This window comes from Rosa rugosa, chromosome 2 (assembly GCF_958449725.1).
Source record: "Rosa rugosa chromosome 2, drRosRugo1.1, whole genome shotgun sequence".
In the NCBI taxonomy this organism is placed as follows: Eukaryota; Viridiplantae; Streptophyta; class Magnoliopsida; order Rosales; family Rosaceae; genus Rosa; species Rosa rugosa.
The window spans coordinates 27539159-27561293 of NC_084821.1; the positions used below are offsets into that span (position 1 = coordinate 27539159).

The 22135-nt window shown below is 39.3% G+C and overlaps 1 protein-coding gene across 2 annotated transcripts; it reads left to right on the forward strand.

The window, feature by feature from the left end:
- Positions 1–14876: 14876 nt before the first annotated feature.
- Positions 14877–20710, forward strand: LOC133733389 (uncharacterized). 2 transcript variants are annotated; one of them, XM_062161023.1, is made up of 10 exons: positions 14877–15719; positions 16138–16268; positions 16397–16459; positions 16597–16686; positions 16873–17038; positions 17566–17755; positions 18151–18989; positions 19320–19934; positions 20008–20073; positions 20181–20710. In XM_062161023.1, exons 1-10 carry the CDS (start codon positions 15147–15149, stop codon positions 20286–20288), a joined length of 2841 nt encoding a protein of 946 aa, XP_062017007.1. In that variant the 5' UTR covers positions 14877–15146; the 3' UTR covers positions 20289–20710. The 2 variants fall into 2 exon arrangements, with proteins under 2 accessions (XP_062017007.1, XP_062017008.1); XM_062161024.1 differs by lacking the exon at positions 16138–16268 and having other exon boundaries at positions 15482–15719; positions 20181–20709.
- Positions 20711–22135: the final 1425 nt, after the last annotated feature.

Sequence of the window (22135 nt, forward strand, 5' to 3'; positions counted from 1 at the left end):
AAAGCAAAACCACGATATAAATCGAAATCAAATTCCGAAAATTAATTCATTTGCTCAAAATGTAATATGAATAAAACTAGAGCATTATTTAAGAAAATAAATGCATGCATCAATATTTAAAAATAAAAGTCCACTCACAGTACTATTCCGACGATCACGTATACGAGTTCCTTCATCGAGCCAGAGCTCGGTACGTTGCCCTGTACACGATTATATTCCGTAAGCGACAATTTGACAATTTCATACAAATCTCATAATCAAATCCTCACAAATCATCTCTTCAATTGTTCTCGGATTCAACCCAAATTTTACCTCTAATACCAATTCATTATCTTAAAGGTTCCAAGTCAGAACCGAGAGATATCCGACGGTCGGATTCTCGTAATTCATTAATCGAAACCCTAAACTTCGGAATATTTGGAAACAATTCCAAACTTCTCCAATCTTCATCAAATCACAATTTCAAGCTCTACTGCAATTATAGAATTTAACAGGCTAAAAACCAAAGCCAAACACCTGACTTACGCGCCTCCACGCGCCATCTACAGTGGCAGCGCGTGGGCCCCACGCGCCGCCGGCAACCACCTCCGGTGACCACCAAAAATTGGCAGCACAACCTACTCAACAGACCCAACAATTTTCTCAATTGCAACACAATCCAATTTTACCTTTAACTGCACGAAATTGGCCGGTGAAGCAAAACCCAGAAAATTCAAGAACCCTAGGATCGGGTTTTGCTCGATTCTCCCTCCACGCTGCAAATCGTGGCTCAAGGCTAGGGGGAAAATGATCCTTGGCGAAAACTGCTCCTTCGACGTCGGTCTTGTGGCCGGATACGGCCGGAATCGGAAGAAATCGCCGGAATTCGTCAAATGGGACCGTCGGGCTTTTAGGCTTCGATCTCACTTTTCCGACCAAAACATCACCACCCACGGCCACAGCCGTGTAGAGGGGGAGAAGCCGCGTCGACCACTTACCGGGGCTCGCCTTCTGGTGGCCGGACGGCGCCGATCTCGACGGAGACAGAGGGAGACCGAAAGAAGAGGGAGAGAGGTCGGGGAAAGAGGAAAGAGAGAGTTACCGTGGGTTTCCGAAAATGGAAACCTACAGTGGTAACTTTCCATATATATATATTTACTACCATGAACAGTAAATTTCACATTTTAAGCTATAATTTTCACAAATGAACTCCGATTTAAGTGTACCACATGTCCACGGACTCGGTTTAACGTCCCCTACAACTTTCATGAAGAACATTTCCTCAAATTTTGGCCCGAACAAAAAGTCAACTTTAGGGCCACTAAAAGTACCAAAACGACAATAAAAGTAAGAGTAAAAGTCGTTTACAATCCAAATGACTAGTAAAACAGTAATTTCAAGTTCGGGACGTTATATAGTGGGTGCTCTAACCACTGAACTAACACTAATTAAACACAATATCAACGATCAAAATGCGTCCTTAGAGCCTAGTTCCAATCTTTGCTCCCCTCTTTCTTGCTGATGAAGAAATTCCTGAAATTCCTTGTTCTCTTACTCCTTATCCTCTAATGCTCCGAAGCCTATAAAGGATGTTAACGATCCAAATGTTATAGCAATTGCAAAGTTTTTGGTCTCTAAAATTTGGATTATTACATTTTATCCCCGAACTATAGGGGCATTTTCAATTTCATACCCAAGTATGAATTTTTTAAGAGTTAATGACCATTAGCTACAAAATCCTACATTTCTTTCCCATGCGCAAGTGACACAAACGCGGTCTCCATGCGGTCAATTAAACCTAGCTACAGTAAGGATTCTATACATTAAGGACAAAAAGGACAGAACAACTTTTATGAAATTACAAAAATTTCCACCCCTATATCACGATACAGCTCGCTCTAGGCCATATCTCTTTCAAATCCATTTCTCCCCAAAATCAAAACCTCGCTTCCATTTCGGTGGCTAAGCAACAAATCGAAGCTCCGGTGGCGAAGCAGCCGGCGAAGCGAAGCTGCGAAGCACCAAATCGAGGCTCCGGTGGCGAAGCAGCCGGCGAAGCGAAGCGGTGAAGCGACCGGCGAAGCACCAAATCATGGCTCCGGTAGCGAAGCAGCCGGCGAAGCACCAAATCGAGGCTCCTGTGGCGAAGCACCAAATCGAGGCTCCGGTGGCGAAGCAGCCAGCGAAGCGAGCTACTAAGCGAGGCGGCGAGCTAGGGCGCGACTCCGGTTTTGTATTGAGGGTCAGTAACTTTGAACTGGTTTGATCTGTTCTTTCGATGCGAAAGTGACTGAAATTTGTTTTAGTTTCATAATTTACGAAGAATTTCATGCCTGGTGAGTGGTGATTATGTTCACTATTGAAATTTTTGGTTTCATATTAAAGTTGTGGAGCTCAATCGGGATTGCTAGCTAATTGTTGATACAGTCAGAAAGTGGTTGATGTATTTTTGTTAAAAGATGTGTTCAAATTTTCAGGGTAGTGAGGTTTTGACAGATTGGGGTTAGTTGTTGGGTTTTGTGCATGTAAACCGTTGTGTTCGATGGTTATCACATTTGGAAGATCGTTTGTGAATTTGTTTCTTTTTGTGAATTTGTTTTGTTAGTCAATTAGTCATAATTTCTAATTTCTGCAGGGTCAATACTTGGTGTTACATCTAAGGAGCTGAAACTACAGATCAAGCTGGGTATCCAAAGGATGCAATATCTATTGTTTTTGTGGAATCAGTGTCTATAGTCCTGCTGTGGAATCATAGTTTTAGACTTGTGCTTTTGTATTGAGGGTCAGTAGCTTTGGTTTTGTGTTTGTTAGTTTCTTATGGGATTGGTACTACTGAGGGTCAGTACACTACTGAGGGTCAGTACTCATATTTGCATTTATCATATACACAAATTAATTGAAGCAGCATACATGGAAAATTTACATTTACTTTTTCTACCTGTTTAACTTGGTAGATAATGCGATCTCTGAAATATATTTATTGTTGAGTGCTACTGAGGGTCAGTACTACCATTAGAAATCAGTTGAGGTTATTTTTGTAATTTCTCATTAACAGAACAATTCAAAAAATTGGTAGGACAATGGCCGCACAGGATATGGGCCTTGCACATGGGTCATGAACAGTATCGCAAGGGAAATTAAAAAAAAGGCCTGTTAATGGTAAATATTGGATAAAAAGTGTAGTTAGTGGTAATTTGCTAATTTTTTTTCTTGTCCATGTGTATGGCTTGAGAAATCTCCACACATGCAGGGGCGTGTGTTGAGAATGTGTAAAAATATAACTCCTATGAGAAAAATATAACTTTAATTTGTCTATGGGCTTGTAAGGGTTTGGGCTACTCCATCAATTGCCTATGAGCTTACAAAATTCTGTGACTTGGACTTTTAGCAATGCTTTGGGAACTGATTGACTGTTAGCACTAGGTTGAATATGAAGGAAGCTCAAGTATTTGCAGATCAATTGTTTAATTATTGTTTTGCAGTTTCCACTTTCAATTGAAAACAAAAGTTGGATAATAATCAGTTGATTAAAGATTTTTTTTTTTTTGTTGTAGAACCTGATTTAATATTTTGAGATTGTGACAGTTGATCCAGAAAATCAATTTAATGGGTTGATGCATTAGACTTTCCCGTCGAGAGTGTGGAGCTAGGGAAAATGAATGGAGTGGTGTAGTGCAAAACTACTCAATCACATTAGAACTTCACATGCCACTACCATATCTGTCGTGGTGTGATGAATTCGGTGAAAAAATAACTTTGCATGTTTGAGGTCTCCAGCCTTGGAGTTTGCATAGAAATCAATGAGCCTGCTCAATGGGATGACATTGATAAGACTGAGGTAGTGACCACCCGCCCATGTAATTGTTTCAATTTAGTCATGGTTTTTCATTTTTCAAGTAGAGAGAGAATGGAATTGTGGTGCTTCATAAATCGGAAACGTTTGTGGCAATCGGAGCAAGAATCGCTGTAATTTTAGAGACCCATTCAGTATTTTCTTGCATGTACAATCGGTTTCTAGGTTTAGGTCTGTCTGCATTGCAAACTGGTGAAGAAGGAGAAAATTTTTACCTTTTGTTTGAGACGAATAACATGTGGTCAAAGCAAGTAAACAGTTGACCTTCACAATCCATTAAGGTGCAAATTTGGCAGGTGTAGTCTAGATATCCCCTGAATATACTACTGATTTTGATTCCGGTGAGATTGCAACAGCTAGCGGATAACATGGATTGTCATTTAGTTGGAATGGAGATTATGATTTTGATTTGTTTCACCGTTGGGTTTACAATTTACTCTTTGATGAGATACCTTTATTTACTCATATACATATACAATTGTAATGGAGGGCATCCAAGATGAAATTTGGAGCATGAATAAACCAATTAATACCAACTAATATGAACATTCAATTATTCAAATCAAAACTATGGCTAGCAAACCTTTGAGATATATATGGCTTGTATTTCAGAATGGCACATATATAACGTCCTAAAATTTGTGCCAATATCAATAGCCAAGCATTCTAAGGCGGAACAAATGATCTTCATTACAACGATTAACTCCACTTAGTTGTTAAGCCTAAATACTTCACAATCAAACAACTTTAAATCAAGGGATAGATGAGCTTTTAAGGGCCAATGCACTCAATTATGGTACCTGTTTATACCGGGCATATCATATGCATTGCCACAGGAAGGTACACACCGCGCGCCGACCAGCTAAGAACCCCCAGACGACCAACCGGAGCCACCCACAGTAGCCGGCAAGGCATGGTCAAATAGTCACTCATACCTTGAGGAAGACTTGCAAACTGTGCCACAGTGGACATCAGGGAAACCAAACTCCCAAATACTACAAAAGGGCTCAAATACTTCCAAATCAGGTAAGTCCAAAACTCTACATTTCTATACCGTTATTTTGTCTATATATCACATCAGTATTGACTTAGGCATCGAGGGGTTTGAGACCAGCACCTCCTCCCCCCCCCCCCCCCCCTCGGTCTCCATCCTAACCTATCTCTTTTGTGGACATGATTGCAGAGCTCGATATCGATGATTCTATTAGTCTAAATAACCAGCGGGACTACACAGAAACATTTGGCGCTAGAAGAAGGAGTGGATTTTGAAGAAACTCAGCAAGAAGGATATTTTGCAATATAGAGCTCATATAATCAAGACATTTGCGGAACATAGGCACAGTTGGATCTAATGCAAATTTAGAGTTTTAAAAATTGTTTAGGGCTTAGGATGCAAGTCACTGGCTAATTGTAAACTCTAGCCTACTAAATCAATTAGCTTTTTGTATATATATATATATATATATATATTTTTATCAATGGTTGATTGTATTAGAAGATCCAAATGATCAAACCAAATACAAGAGGTACAAGACCCCAGCAAAAGAGGCACATAAGCCTAGAGGCACATAGGCCTAGTAAATGAGGCACAAAGGCCCAGCAAACATGAAAAAAAAACCTACAATGGTCTAACCTAGATACAAGAAAAAAGCCTAAAGAAAAAACTAGCAAACCCTAGCAACCTATCAAACTGCCACCGAGGGATCTGCAACCCCAAAATCCCGCCGCCAAATTCGAGCCATTTCTTGAATAGAAGCAACCATCGTAGAGCCATATCGCACCACCTCCTCCACCGATTGGAACACACACAGGGCTCAAGAACGCCCAAGAGAAAAGTAATCGTAGAGGGCGTGATTGCTAAGGCAATCTGAACAACCTCTTTAAACTGGACAAAAATCCGCCAACGGGCGAAAGCTTGCCTAGATGTGGTGGAGAAGTAACTGGAAGCCACGGTAGTCAAACCCATCCAAAGAAAGAATGAACAAAACTCAGCTGGATAAAGAAGAATCTGGTGGCTTGAGAGGAAATTTGGTTTGTGGAGATGGAGAAGGAGGAAACGTGGAATGGAGAGAAGGTGAAAGTGGTGATGAACAGAGAACTCTAAATTTGTATGGTGTCACTGTTATGTTTAGTTTTCCTTAATGAAACATTACTTTTATAGATCTTTTGCAGCAGTTCAAGTTTTAGGCATCTTTTGAATTAACCAAGTCACTGTCACTGGCCATGCCATATTGCATGTCACCGGCCAAGTCATTGGATTCAAGGGTAGAATCGAAATAAAAAATGTCATTAAGTGGACTAATTTAACATAAAGTCATAAGCTGATAGACTGTTCTAATATAAAGTCGTATGGACTGTTTTAACATAATGAATAACTTTGACATGATTTATCATTTACTAACCTAAGATGGGGGTTTTTTTTTTATAATTTTGTCTAGTTTGTTTGCAAATTATATGAGTGAAGTTATTTGAGGAACTTGAGCGAGATTTAGCGAGTAAATTTAGTATTTGAAAATTTGATAAGAGGAGTAAAAAGCATAAGAGATGATACGTGCAAAAGCAATCGCCAATTTAAACCCTGAAAAATGTAGTTGTTAGTATAGAATAAGCAGGGATCGTTCAAGCCGGAGATTGAGGGTACTTACATGTGAAAAAATAAGAAAAATAATTTACAAGACAAACGAAAATAACAAGTATATATAGACAACAATTCAAAATTTACAAAGAATCCAAGTTAGAATTAAATTAGTAATCATACTCCTACTAGAATGCATCTTACAAGTCATAGTCATATTAGAAATCCACATACAACAAGTATATTAGGATTACTTAATCTACAAGAAAATAAAGTCAAAGCTTAGTCAAACAAGGAATCCTAAGTCAAAACTAACTCTAACTACTTTTCCTAAAAAACACTAAAGAATCCCTAAAAAATAGGAGCACCTAAAAAAACACATAACAAATTCCTAAAAGCCACTAAATTAATTCCTAGAAAACACTAACACATATTTACTATTCACGGATGCACTATTCACAAATTAAAAAACATATTTTCAGATTATTTATTTTATTAACTACATTAACATGCTACCTAAAAATCTAAGTTAATTTTATTTATTTACACAAACAAGAAAAAGTAAAGATAGAGGGGGGGTTTTGAAGATTGAAAACATAAATTTTCAGAAAACAAATAAAGATTAAAAATCGAATCTATACAAAGGTGGGAAAAGAAGAATTTTTGGAAAACAATTCATCAAGAACCTTTCAAGAACAACATATTCATGCATCCCTTAATCTTGTTAATTACCATGGAAAGATATCGACCAAGAAACAAAGTTACAAGTGCCCAATGTCCCTTTTAACTTTCTTTCTTATGTTAATCGAAATAGCAAGCACCAAATCAATTTTATTTTGAAAAGTCGATATCACACATACGTTGAAAATCCGTTTTCAAATCATTAAGTTCAAGAAAGAATTGATAAACATGCAAATCCAAGCACGTCACAACTTATCATCACATGCATAATCTAATTTCGACTCAAAGCAAGCCTTTACTACTTATTTGAATTAGAGTTTACAAAGCATAAACCTAATTACTAGCAAGTTACATGCAATTCATCCTATTATGTTTGTCAGACCAAGTGAATCGTTAACATGTAATGAAGCACAAAATTCAGATTATCATTCTATCAATTCGGCAATCAACAAAGATCAAGAACACATAAACACATCAAACATGAAAAGAACCATCTAAATTGAATCCAAAAATCAGTTTGTCACATCATAGTTTCGGTTTAAACAACAGAAATTCCAAAGCAGAAATTCTTACTACAAGAGAGCCACAACCGTGAAAATACATGAAAAGATGATGGTATGAACAACCCTTAGTCACGTCCCAAGGTCCAAAGCAGCTCCAAGGTGGTGCACAAGTGTTGATCACGGCTAGGAAGGTGGATGGTAACGGCTATGCTCCTTGAAGATTGCAAAAACCTGAAAACTAGAGAGAACAAGTGAGAAATCGAAATTGTGGAAAAAATTGTTCCCCTTTGAAACGTCAAATACACAAGGTATATATAGGAGGACGTCTCAAGGCTCTCCCAATCCGTTTCTACTTGACTTCTCCAAGTTCTTGTTGATTTAGGACTTTGTTGACACAAAACAGATTCTCGGCCAGATTGACCTTCGTGCACTAAATCGAACATAACTTCCTCTAGAAAATTGATATCGACAAACCGTACAACGCTCTGGAAACTAGACATCTGTAGCTTTCCAACCATATAAAGATCATAATTTTCCAATCTCTGAACTATTTTCGGAGCTCCGTTGAAGTTGACTGATCTGCACAGGCAGATTTCCGAATCTGTAATGGATTTGACTTTAAAGCATAACTTGTGTCCAACTCGGTTTATTTGCCGTCACATGCCTCTCACATGTCCTTCACACCACTTCTAGATGCTTCATGAATACTCCTTAAGCTCTCCTAGCTCTCACAAGTCTCCTAGTGCAAGTAGAACTCCATATGCAAGTAGGTTTCCTAGGTGAATACTGCTTTCTTTTCCGCGAGATATTCTGGACTCTTCTGGAACCTTCTTGAGTAATCCTTATCCAACAGGGACTCCTTGTCACACTAGTATTCCTTATCTGAGTAGAATTGGGTTTCCTTGTCCAAGTAGAACTCCTAGTCCAAGTCAGCTTCAGACTCCTACTCTAACTGGGATTCCTTTTCCTAGTCAAACTGGGAGAACTTCCATTTCTTCATTTTTCTTCATTTCTGCGCCACTTGTGCCTTCCTTAGCCATTTTTAGACTTTGAGACTCCATTTACCTTGTAAAACACTAACTAAGTTAAATTGATCAAGATAATGGAAATAACTTAGCAAAATATAAGGAGTTAAACATTATAAACATGGCATTTATGCTCCTATCAAGAGATCAAGTGAGTAAATTAATTTAGTGGTTCTAATAGAAAAACTCTTTTAATAATCATTTGGATATAGAATCAGAGTTAAGATATGAGACAAATTGCAATCTTGCAGTGATTTCATCCTTGTATTCATTCGGGGGACGGATCCACTGCCAATATAGTAAACATGATATTACCTAGCAGTTGAATTGGCTATGATGTATCTACGATGACGCAGTCGGATTGATAACTAGGTTTACCAGCAATAAACCTAAGCAAGAGATTCTGGAGTCCACCAGAGATAAAAGAGAATAATCTCAAATTTATTGATAAAAGATAATAGATGCGTTCTGCAGCCTTAAGGCGGCTTATTTATAAGAAAATAAACCCTAGGGTGACTAACAATGAAACCCTAAAGCCCATGGGGAAAAACGAAAACAACCCGAAAATAACTAGGAAAACCAAAACACCGGAAAATAGAAAAATGCAGTTTTGAGGCCCTAAACGACCCCGAAAGCCCGAAAAAGGTCACAGGTCGTGGCAAAGCGACGAGTTTGATTTCTGGCGTGATTCCTTTTCCGAAAAGGTAAGGTGTGTCCCAAACGGACTCCGAGGAGCTGTTTCGCGTCTACTAGTCACTTTTCGTTTTCCTCCTTTAGCACAATCCAACTGTTCTTCAAATTGGGCTGCCATCTGTTCTGCGTCAGTTTCCTCCACCTCCGAAGAACTCGACCCCGAGTTCTTTTTAGGATAAAGAGCCTCATCTTCACGAAACTCATGCAGATCAGCAACATTGAAAGTGTTAGAAATGCCCATCGAATCTGGAAGTGCAACAACATAAGCATTATCATTGATCTTCTTCACCACTTTAAAAGGACCATATTTTCTGGGCTTCAGCTTGTTATAGGTACCAACAGGAAATCTCTCCTTTCTCAGGAACACCATCACGTCATCACCCTCTTGGAACACTTTTACTCTGCGATGTTTATCAGCTGCAGCTTTATACTTAGCATTAGTTGCTTCCAGCTTTGACCTTAACTTCGTCTCGAACAGCCTGCACATCTCTAGCCATGCCCTCAGCAGCAACACTAACACCAGGAACCTTAGGAAGCTTCACCAGATCAACCATATGTCGAGGAACAGCAGTATAAACTAAGGAGAATGGTGACTTCCCTGTTGCACTATGCACAGCACTGTTATAAGCAAACTCCACTTGTGGCAAAGCATAATCCCACTGTTTGGGTCGATCTCCACAAACACTTCGTACCATGTTACCCAAAGTTCTGTTAGTAACCTCTGTCTGTCCATCAGTTTGAGGATGAGCTGTGCTGCTACGGTTCAAAGCTGTACCAAACATCCGCCATAAGGTAATCCAGAAGTGGCTAAGGAACTTTGTGTCTCTATCAGAAATAATGGACTTGGGCACTCCATGCAAACGAACCACCTCCCTGAAGAACAGTTTGGCTATATTGGACGCATCAGCAGTCTTCTTACAAGCTATAAAGTGCGCCATCTTAGAGAACCTGTCAACTACCACAAACACAGAATCCACACCTCTTTGGGTACGGGGTAATCCCAGCACAAAATCCATAGCAAGATCCTGTCAAATATCATCAGGAACAGGTAAAGGAAGATAAAGTCCTGTGTTTTGGGACTGACCCTTAGAAACCTGGCAGGTGTAGCACTTCCTCACGATAGTTCCTGCATCCTTTTTCAACTGTGGCCAGAAATACCTCTCCTCAAGGCTAGCAATAGTTTTGTCTCGGCCCAAGTGTTCACTCAAACCCCTTCCATGCAGATCTCTAATCAGTTTCTCTCTCAACGAAGAACTAGGGATACATAGCCGATTGCCTTTGAATAAATATCCTTCATTCACATAAAAATCTGCAACTGCATTATTGCTACTACACTTGGTCCAGATCTCCTTAAAATCAATATCTTCCTCATACAACTCTTTCAAGAGCTCAAATCCCACAATCTCCTGGGCTAAAGTGACCAGCAAGGAAGCCCTCCTACTCAAAGCATCTGCCACCCTATTAAGAGCACCAGATTTGTGTTGAATCACAAAAGGGAATTTCTGCAGAAAACTCACCCACCTTGCATGCATCTTATTCACAGTTTTCTGACTGTTAAGGTACTTCAAGGCTTGATGATCCGTGAACAGTACAAATTCTCTCTGAATCAGGTAGTGCTCCCATTGCCTCAATGCTCGAAACACTGCATAAAATTCTTGATCATAAGTACTCCACTTCTGACGAGCTTCACTCAGCTTTTCACTAAAGAATGCTACTGGTTTCTTCTCTTGTGACCACACAACACCTACCCCCACGCCACTAGCATCACATTCAACCTCAAATACCTTGTCAAAATTAGGAAGAGCAAGAACTGATGCAGTACAAAGTTTCTCCTTGATTAGGGCAAAACTCTTCTCTTGTTCCTCTCCCCATTGGAATTTGCCTTTCTTCAAACACTCAGTAATAGGGGCAGTAATGGTACTGAAATTCTTCACAAACCTCCTGTAGAAAGTAGCTAAACCATGAAAGCTCCGCACCTCAGAAACTGTTTTTGGAGCTGGCCATTCTCTTATTGCTCGCACCTTCTCTTCATCAACCTGAATGCCTTATTCTCCAACCACAAATCCCAAAAATAACAGTTTGTTGGCACAGAAAGTACACTTCTTCAGGTTAATGTACAGTTTATTTTCCTGTAAAGCTCCCAAAACCTGTCTCAAATGTACCAGATGTTCTTCTTTGGTCCTGCTATAGATTAATATATCATCAAAATAGACCACGACAAAGGAACCCATAAAAGGACGAAGAACCTGGTTCATAAGCCTCATAAAAGTGCTGGGTGCATTAGACAACCCGAATGGCATAACTAGCCACTCGAACAAGCCATCCTTGCTCTTAAAAGCTGTCTTCCACTCATCTCCTGGCTTGATTCGAATTTGGTGGTAACCGCTTCGAAGATCTATCTTGGTAAACACTTTGGAACCCTCCAGTTCATCCAGCATGTCTTCAAAACGAGGGATGGGAAACCTGTACTTCACAGTTATCTTATTTATGGCCCTGCTATCAACACACATCCGCCATTGATTGCCCTTCTTAGGAACAAGGAGGACTGGAACTGCACAAGGACTCATACTTTCACGAATGAACCCCTTTTTCAACAAGTCTTCAATCTGCTCCCTCAAAATCTCATTCTCCTTGGGACTCATTCGGTAATGTGGCAGATTTGGCAAACTAGCTCCAAGAACCAAATCAATCTGGTGTTGAATGTCCCTCATAGGTGGTAGTTCGTTGGGCAACTCATTTGAAATCAACTCTTTAAACTCTCCCAACATATTCTGCACGTCCTGAGGGATCACCACATCTTCCTTTTCTGCCGCCAACAACCCCTTTATCACCACTGGGCAGAAAACTTCAGATTCTTTAAAAGCCTCCTCCATCTCAAATTCACTGCTAGACAAGGTCAGGAAACTCTCCCCTTTCTTTCCACCAGACTTCTCAAATTGACACACAGCAGCCATAGCAATTTTATGACTATTCCACATAAACATCATCACATTATCTTTGCCTTTATAAATCACATCCACATCATATTGCCATGGTCGTCCAAATAAAATATGACAAGCATCCATATCAATAATATCACACAGAACTTCATCTTTATAATGCTTACCAATGGATACCGGTACCTTGCAGGAATCAGTAACTCAAACTTGTGGACCTTTCTTGACCCAACCAAGGGAATAAGGTGCTTCATGAGACTGCGTAGGTAACTGCAAGTACTCCACCAGCTTCTTGGCTACAAAGTTTTCACAGCTCCCATTATCCACAATCAAATTGCACACTTTATTATTAATGGAACAAAATGACCTGAAAATATTGCGTCGCTGCCCATCTTCTTTAGGACATAATAAGACCCGCTGCAACACAATATTAACCTTTTCAGGAGACTCCTCCTCAGCAAACTCAGCCCCATCATAATCGTCACCTCTTCCTCCTTCTTCTTCTTCATCTTCGTCATATTCACCTATAAGAGCAGTTTGTTTCCTCTCAGGACACACATTAGATCTATGCCCAGGCTTGTTGCATCGATAACAGACATCTGTTGTAGGTCTAGCATAAGGATTATTAAACCTCTAGTTCGGGGCCCTGTTTTGAGCACCACTAGAACTGTTAGAACTGCCAGCCCCTTTAAAAGGACGATTGGAAGCCCTAAAAGTGTTTTCTGTTTTCTGCAGTGTGGTTTTACCCTTGTCAGTTGAGGAGTTAACCAAATCTACGCTCCTTTGGTAGTTATATCTCTGGAAAGAAGAAGCTCGTGAAGGCTTCTCTAACAACTCTGCCTTCAATGCTAGGTTTGAAGCTTCGCCCATAGTATGAACAGTTTGTAACCCAATTTTATCCTGAATAGAAGGCTTCAGCCCACTGACATAGCGAGCCACCTTCTGGCCTTCAGATTCTCCTAGTTCGTTACGCTCTGAGTAACGTAAGAACTTAGCTGTGTAGTCAGCCACTGTCCTAGTTCCCTGGACATATTCGATATACAACCTGTATAGAATCTGCTCATAATCATCTGGCAAGAATCTCTCCATCATTAACAGCTTCATTCTTCGCCACGTTCTAACACCCTACTTCCTCTGCTTCTGTCGAGTGCTCTGCAACTTATCCCACCATACTGCAGCAGTACTCTTCAATCTCCAGGCAACATGCTTAACCTGCTTGTGTTCAGGCACTTCCATAATCTCAAAGAATCTGTCCACCTGAAGCTGCCAATCCAGATAATCTTCTACACCCAAGTTGCCCGAAAAGAATGGAATTTCGGCCTTGACTTTGTAATCCTGGTCAGCTTGTCCCTGTTGTTCATATTGCAAAATTTCTTCTTCAGGCTCAGATTCTGAAGTATTAACAACAACTTCACCACGTGGAGCCCTAACTCGCTGGCCTCCTTCCCCGCCTCTATGCCGATTATTGTTGTTGTTGTTGTTGTTCCTCTCACCCAACAATCCACAGATTTCTCCAATCTAATTATTCATGGAGTTGATGGCAGCGGTAAACGCTGCTGTAAGAGCTTCGATATCTGATTTCGTAACTTCACCCATTGCTACTAAGGCCAATAAAAGAGACAGGGAATACCTGCTCTAATACCACCTGACGCAGTCGGATTGATAACTAGGTTTACCAGCAATAAACCTAAGCAAGAGATTCTGGAGTCCACCAGAGATAAAAGAGAATAATATCAAATTTATTGATAAAAGATAATAGATGCATTCTGCAGCCTTAAGGCGGCTTATTTATAAGAAAATAAACCCTAGGGCGACTAACAATGAAACCCTAAAGCCCATGGGTAAAAACGAAAACAACCCGAAAATAACTAGGAAAACCAAAACACCGGAAAATAGAAAAATGCAGTTTTGAGGCCCTAAATGACCCCGAAAAAGGTCACAGGTCGTGGCAAAGCGACGAGTTTGATTTCTGGCACGATTCCCTTTCCGGAAAGGTAAGGTGCGTCCCAAACGGACTCCGAGGAGCTGTTTCGCGTCTACTAGTCACTTTTCGTTTTCCTCCTTTAGCACGATCCAACTGTTCTTCAAATTGAGCTGTCATCTGTTCTGCGTCATACGAAGACAGACAAGATATTCGACAAAATGTCTGAAATGAACTTCTATGAGAACAATTGATCAAACAAATCAAAATAGTGTTGGAACTTGGAACTACACTCATCAGGAAGAAAGATGTCTGAAACTGGAAGCTGTGGATGCATCAATGGAGGATTTAGCTTCCTTGTGGTGGAGTACTTGATGCGAGTATGTAGAAAAAGGTTGGCTTTGGAAAAGCAAAGCAAAGAGACTTGTCTGCATGTCTATATTTTCCCTGGTGGTTAGTGCAATAACACATCATCATTGAACCAAAAAGTCATCAGACTTGGGTATGAAAATAGTTTTTCACTCATTTAGGTAACGTCACCTGCTTTGTAATTAGTTATTAATTACTAGCCTATTGCAGGCTTTGACAAATGAGCAGACGATTATGCTATAGAGGTCATTAAGTTCCAAGAATCTACATCTCTTCTATATGTGTGAGCCCCCACAACCATCTCTCTCTCTCTCTCTCTCTCTCTCTCTCTCTCTCTTCTATGTGGTGGCTGTGTTTCCAAAATTGGTAGTTAGTAGTCGTTTGTGTAGTTATTTGCTATGAGCCTTTTCATATATGGTCCATATGCGCCACCACAAAAGATTCAAACCAACCAAACTTGTCCTTGGCACCAACCACACACACACATATATATATATAGATGTATCTTAGTTTTGAAGTCTTTCTTTGATTCTGTGTTCATGTATCTTGAACTCCTTTCTCTTTCCATCACTCGGAACTTTTTTTAAGGTTCTCAGCCACCCCACCCCACCATGTCCATTTTATTCCATCTGATATTTTTCATCTGGGTCCTTTTGACAGTTGAGTGTTTTGTGGGTCTTGGCTCTGCTTCTGCGTCATGGTGCCAAGACCACCACTATTTCCCACAACCCAGTAGACAATTTCAGCAGAAAACAGATAGGTTCTGGGAGTTCAAGGAGCAAACCAACAGCTGGGTTGAAGTTGAATTACCTTATGATCTGGTCTCTTGTGTTAATGATAACTGTACTGTAGTGGCTTCAATTGGTCCAACCAACAAAAAAGAAGAAAAACCTGTAGAAACCCAATCTGAGGTTCCAAGATTGAGGGAGAGCTTGAAAAACAAAGTGGATGGCTATGACAAGGAGGATGCTTTGCCTCTGAGAAAGAGAGTTTCATTGACCAAAATGAATGATGCATCAATCTGGATCACTGGTCAAAGTGGGTCTATCTATGAGAGGTTTTGGAATGGGCTGCAGTGGGTCATAGCCCCCCATGATTTACCAATATCTGGAGATCATGCAATCTCTGTCTTCTTATTCAACCAGACAATTCTTGCTCTGTCTGAAGCAGGAATTCTCTATCAGGTACCAATAATGTAACCCAACTGATGCTCACATACGTGTTCAATATGTTATACTCTTATCTATCTTCCTGAAATCTATTCCAATATACCTTGTTATTGGTAATCTTCTTCCTGCTTGTTTACAAATTTTAATGAGGTAGGGAGGGGAATCAATCTTCAGAAATGAACTGGTAAAACATTTGATCAAAAATCTTTTCAAGTAGTGCCTACAGTTGAAAAGATTCTTTAAACTTTATCACAACAAACTATTTGATCCACTAGTTATGTTCTATGTCATAAGCAAACTTAAAGATATATCATTCTTGTTAAAAAAACAGATGAGTCTTTTACGTCACAAACTCATGATGACAATCTTAAATCAACCTTTCACCCTTAAAATATATATATATTTATAAAAGTTTTTAAACTCTACTTTTCAGATGCAACTCAGTGAGAGCTCACAGCCTGTTTGGGTAGAGTTTGCACCTACACTCAGTCAAACCACAGATAAAGAAGGAGAACAAAGTTCTACGATCCTAATTAAGTCTGGGGTTGTTTCATATACTGGAGAGTGAGTATAATTTCACTTTTAGAGTGAAAATTTATACTAAGAAAGCATAATCGAATTCCTTCACCACAAAAGTTTAGAAAGTTGAGTATCTCCTAATAACTCCTTCTTTTTGCTGCATTGCCTGCCAGGAGAGTATATTTCTGCACAAAAAACGGGACTCTGTTAGAACTTAGAGAAATTGAGCCTCCGAGGTAAGAACCACATATCCCAAGAACAAGCATCACACTCAATGCTGAGTCTTAAGTTTGAATTTTAGTCTCTATTTATACTGTAGATGATGGGGAGACTCTAATTTCACTTGGACGTTTGTGCTATAAACATAGAACAGATGGGAAAATCATGGACAACCCCCTGGAGCAAATGTTGCAGCAATAGCCGATGCTGCTAGTATTAGAACAGATGTAATTTATACCATAAGGTAATTTCTCTCTTACGATGTGTGCCTGCATATTTTCATTACTCAAAATATTGTAAAACTCAGTGAAGTCAATGAAACTCGATGTATCGTTCAATGATCGCTTCATGAGTTCCATAAATGCTGGAATGTTTTGTTCCCATATTACAATTTACCAAATGCAGCATAATATGTAACTGTAAAATGCAGTTCTGCAGGTGATCTTTATGAATACGACAGGAGGTCAAAACCATCTTGGAAGAAGCATATATGGAGAGAAGAAACAGCTCAAGATGCTTCCTTAATGCCACTAACCGGGAGTACATTACATGGCTTGAATGGAGACCATTGTATATCACTGTTTCTTCTAACAAAGGTACTTCATGTTATAATATTTATCATTTTCTAAGTTTCAAGACAGATTCAGCTTTTATTAAAATGAAATAATAAGCTAGATTTGAAGAATATGTATAGAAGGGAAAAGAAATCCAAGGTGAGTTTGCTCTATTGCTTTAACTAAAACTCCAATAACTATCTGGGAACAACTGATGATTCACGAGAATAAAGTTAATCATAACTAGCAATTGAGTATTGAACCTCAGGATGATCAACTGTCATCTTTAATCTTTAATCTTGAATATCCAAAAGAATTTTTACCTTCAGATTGGACTACAATACATGCTCACACTATTCATTGATAACAGTTATTTTCTATGTAGAAAAGCAGAAAATTTTCCTCAGTGCTGCTGTATGTTTAGTACGTAGTTTTTAAAGATTTTACTTCAAGTCATCAAACATAACCTATAAACCCAAATCTGGAAACCTTTACTAGTCTGGTACCATTGTCTTCTTAATTTCTTTTAAAATTTGACACAACTCACACAAAATTTTGCATATAAGCAGGGTGGTAAACTGGTGGAGAGGCGATTACACCAAAGGAAGTGGAAATGGGTGGTCTTTGGAAGTCCAAAGGATCAACACCTGACATCCATAACACCAGTGCTGCATGATGACTCATATGAAAAAAAATTCTCACTGTTTTTCACTACATCTAATGGATCTGTTTTCGAATATCAAATATCAAAACAATCAGGTGAGTGCGGATTGAAAATAGTTAATTACTGAAAACTTTCTGTATCATGCACACAGAGGACTACTTTCCCTTGTTAAATCTGACAAGTTTTGTTGTTGACATGCTAGAGCTAGGATTCTTCCCCACCTGTATTGTTGTTCAAGAAAATACCACATAACTGCCCCTGCATACTGTATTGTTTTTCAAGCACCAAAAACCTATATAACACACTTGGCCATGAACTTCTAAATTTATTCTGGGAATGGACTGATAAACTACTTTTCAACTCAAAAGTCAACCTAAATCTTCTAGTGCACTCATGCTAATATGATACTTCAAGGGTTGTAAGGAGACTATGGTCTATATGAAGGTACACAACTTAATTTTAATCGTAAATGTTTTCCACATTAATGTAGGAATCGCTCAAGAGAACCAGAGTCCAGAAGCATGGGTGAACCATATGCATCCCGTACATGCGAAAGTTGCCAGAGGTATTGCTGGTGTACAAATTCAACTTGGCAGAATTCTATTCCCACTGGATGATGCAAGACTTGCAGAACTGCATCTATCTGGCTTAGGTGGTGAAATCTCAGGTCCATCTCATCAGGTGATGTTCCGAAAGAAAGCGACAGTCAAGTATGTATGGTCAATACTAGATGCCCCAGAGACTGAAGGTTGGAATGCAGAGTACTGCACAGAACAGTGGGGACCCACAAATTGCATCACAGGGATAAAAGATGAGCGAAATGATCTTGAAATTGCAAGAACAGTGACGAGACAGCGAAAAGGAAGTCAGCCACAGCAGCATTACTTAATTCCAGGGCCATCGAGTACTGGCCGAGCAAAATCTTTGGAAGAACACAACTTACCAGACAACTGGATCAACTCAAATTTCCATTTGAGAGCGATGCATGGAGGCAGATCTTTTTTCCTTATAACAGATGGTGGTTTTACCTTTGAATATCTTTATACTGAAAATGTATGGATATGGCTGAGGCACGAGCACTCAACAGCTATTAAAGGTGCAGTAGGAAACTACAATGGAAGCTTGTATGTCGTTGACACTAACGGAAATTTGTTTATAAGGGAAAGGAGTGACAGCGAGCTAGCATGGATCAACTGTACTTCCTCGAGGAAAGGAAGGCAAGTTGTTGGAGGCCCTCCATGGGATGCAATGCCAGGTAGATCTATGAAAGCAACAGTAGAGGATGCACTCTTCTTCGTGAGCAGAAATGGCAGACTACTTCAGTTCACTGTAAGTTGAAGGTTCAGTTACCTTGAATTCACTTTGCCTGAATTACTATGATAGTGACTGTGGCTAGATTATTATCTCAAGTCAAATGCATGTATTACACAAGGATGTCACTGAAGCAAGAGAACAGAAATTCATAATTGCCTTTTCATAGAATCATAAATTTTGTAATAGAGAAGTATAATAGATGACGAGTATATTGGAACATACATAACCACTTCCAGACATTAAAAAGAAAGACGAGCCCAGAGAAAAAAAAAATAAAAAAATTGTTTTGTAGCTACAATTTCCATAAATGCTCCAGTTGGCTACAAACTGACTTGTCTTCTGTAGGTTGCCCTGAGGAAGTTCAAATGGAAAGATTGCAGAAACCCTCCGAATACCAAGATTGCATCTATAGTTGACCAGGAACTGTTCAGGGAAAAAATAGTGTTTGTCATTGGGAGGAATGGTCGACTATATCAGTATAACAAAGTGACTGAACTGTGGCATGAGCATTACCAGTCTCAGCATTTGGTTCTATCAAGACTACCTGGAACTGCAATGAGGTCATCATTGCTTTCACTAACAGGTTCGTTGTTCATGCTATCAGTAGATGGTGGACTAGTTGAATATCACTGGAATGCAATGGATGGATGGAACTGGGTGGAACATGGAACTCCACATAAAGTTGTCACATTGGTTGGTTCACCAGGTCCATCCCTAGAAGATAATCAACTGTTTCTAATTGGCTCAAATGGACATGTTTATCTGAGGTATATGGATCAGATGACATGGAGGTGGAAAAACTGCGGTTTCCCATCTCTGGGAAATACAATTGCTGAAGATGAAAGACAAGAGGAAGGAAATAACAAGAAGGAAAAGTTCTGCACCAATGAAGATCTTGCAGCTAGTTCAAGGAAGGATTCTGAAAAAGCTAACCACCTAAGCAGTGACTGTAATCCAGAGGTTAGTAACAAGCTGCAGTAATGGCTTTACTGCCTGATGTGAAGTTAATGATCTTTGGTTTAATCTTATGCAGGTGGCACCGATACGACCAATTATGTTTGCTCAGGATTCAGTAATCTTTGAGCTGAAAGATGGCAGAGTAAGAATATACCATCATTTATCCACCTGATTCTAATAATTTTCCTACTAGAGAATCACAGTAATCAGCAAGGACATTACCATTACTGAATTTGATTTTTTTGGCAGTTGGCTGAAATGCGACAAATTGAAGGCACAAATTGGTTATGGTCACGAATCATAGGCACTCCAACGAGCTTATGCACAGCAAGTTACTGGACAGCCTTGGCATCATGAAGTAGCAGCAACAGTACACTTTCTGTAAAAATCACACTACAAAACACATATAAAAGCCATATATACATACACACGATCACTGAAAAATTCCAGTTGGCTTTATAGAACGAAGCTAGCCACCTTTTTGTACATAGCAGACAGAATAATATTTTAGGCCCCTTGGAAAAGTAACTTTGCTAAAAGTTTAGCAAAATCCATAATTGTATATCTGGCTATAATCAAAGAAATGAACACCTAATAGATGAATACCGATGAACCATCAAAATAGTTTTGATGGTAATCAGATAGCTATATAATTTTGAACTAGCTTAGCTGGACGCCTGGACCTAACCCAACCAATTCAAAACCAATAATGGTCTACAACGTGCGAGGCGACCTTAATCATTCAACTCAAGTACTCAACCAATCCACCACCGTCGACGTTGAGCCTATCCTCGACCAACCAGATCTAAGAGCATATGTAGCAGTAGGCACAGCCTATAGGTTTTTTTTTTTTTTTTTTTGGTAATAGCACAGCCTACAGGTTGAAAATCAAACTTTAGGCATAAAGAGTGATAGTATTCACAATAATTGCCTTTGTCTTCATGTTTTTTATGCAGACAATAAAAATAGGCAAATAAGAATTTTTAATATAAAATCTATTTTAATAAGATTTTAAATTATGTTTAGATATCACATGTCATTATATCTTTAATTATAAATATATATTAGACTTTGAATAAATTGTTGGCCTATTGACGCATGTCACGTGTCAATGCTTCAATTATTATTATTGACAACATATCTCAGATTTTTTATAACATCATTCGTCAATCTCAAAATTTGCTGTGGAAAATGAGAAATAAAGAAAGAGATTTGAAGCTTAGGAAAAAAATTTGGTGTGAGAAATGAAGAGTAAATACAGGGATACTTATAACGTTAGATAGGGTATTTTTTATAAAAATTGTCAGTTACTTTTTTTTTAATATAAAATTGTCAGCTATGGTTTTTTATTTTTTTATTTTTTAAGTTAGGTTAAATTTTCATAAAAAAAATACAACAGAGAGAAGATGAAAATATATAAATATGTAAATGAATTAGCAGCATGTGGTGGACCCTAATCATTGGTTATATAATTGTTTAGGCAAATATTATCTCTCAAATTGGTTGGGCAAGTGGGACTCATGCCCAATCCTTAGACTATTCACCATTGATGCATCACACTTTCTCTCCTATCTACAAAAAGGCAATCTTTTTTTTTTAGGAGAAACGTGAACACTGTCATTACTTCGGCCGACAAAGTTACAAAGGAACCCGCCACGTGTGTGGCCCCGATAAAATGAGAACCTGAACATAACTCTGTACTGACAAACACAGCACGCCCTAACGGTAGGGAAAAGAGAAGGGAAATACTCAAAAGACTGCCTCATATGGGCCCTAAACCTTCCCTACCGAGCTCTGTTCCATTATTAAACAACAAAAAAAACAAAAGCAACCCAACAAAACCAAACTAAACAAAACAAACGAAATGACAATCTTCAAGGAGCAGAGGCCTCCTCCTCAAGCCTAGAGAGCAGTGCACGACGCTTTGCAGCTGAAAGAATCTTTGGTTTGTGTTTCTTCCCATCCCCTACCTTACCAGTAGTAGGGGATGCAGACTTCCCCACCTCAAACTGCAAGCCTTTGGTAGGGGAGCCCTCCACCCCAAAACTGAAAGTGGAAGCAGACACCCTGCACTTCCGATGACCCAAAGAATCCAGGTTATGAGGAGCCGGTTGCACACCTCCCACAGAAGCTCTAGCTGAGTCATTAGGCCCTTGATCAATACCAGATCCAAATCCCAATCTCCTTTTCTTCAATGGGGAAGT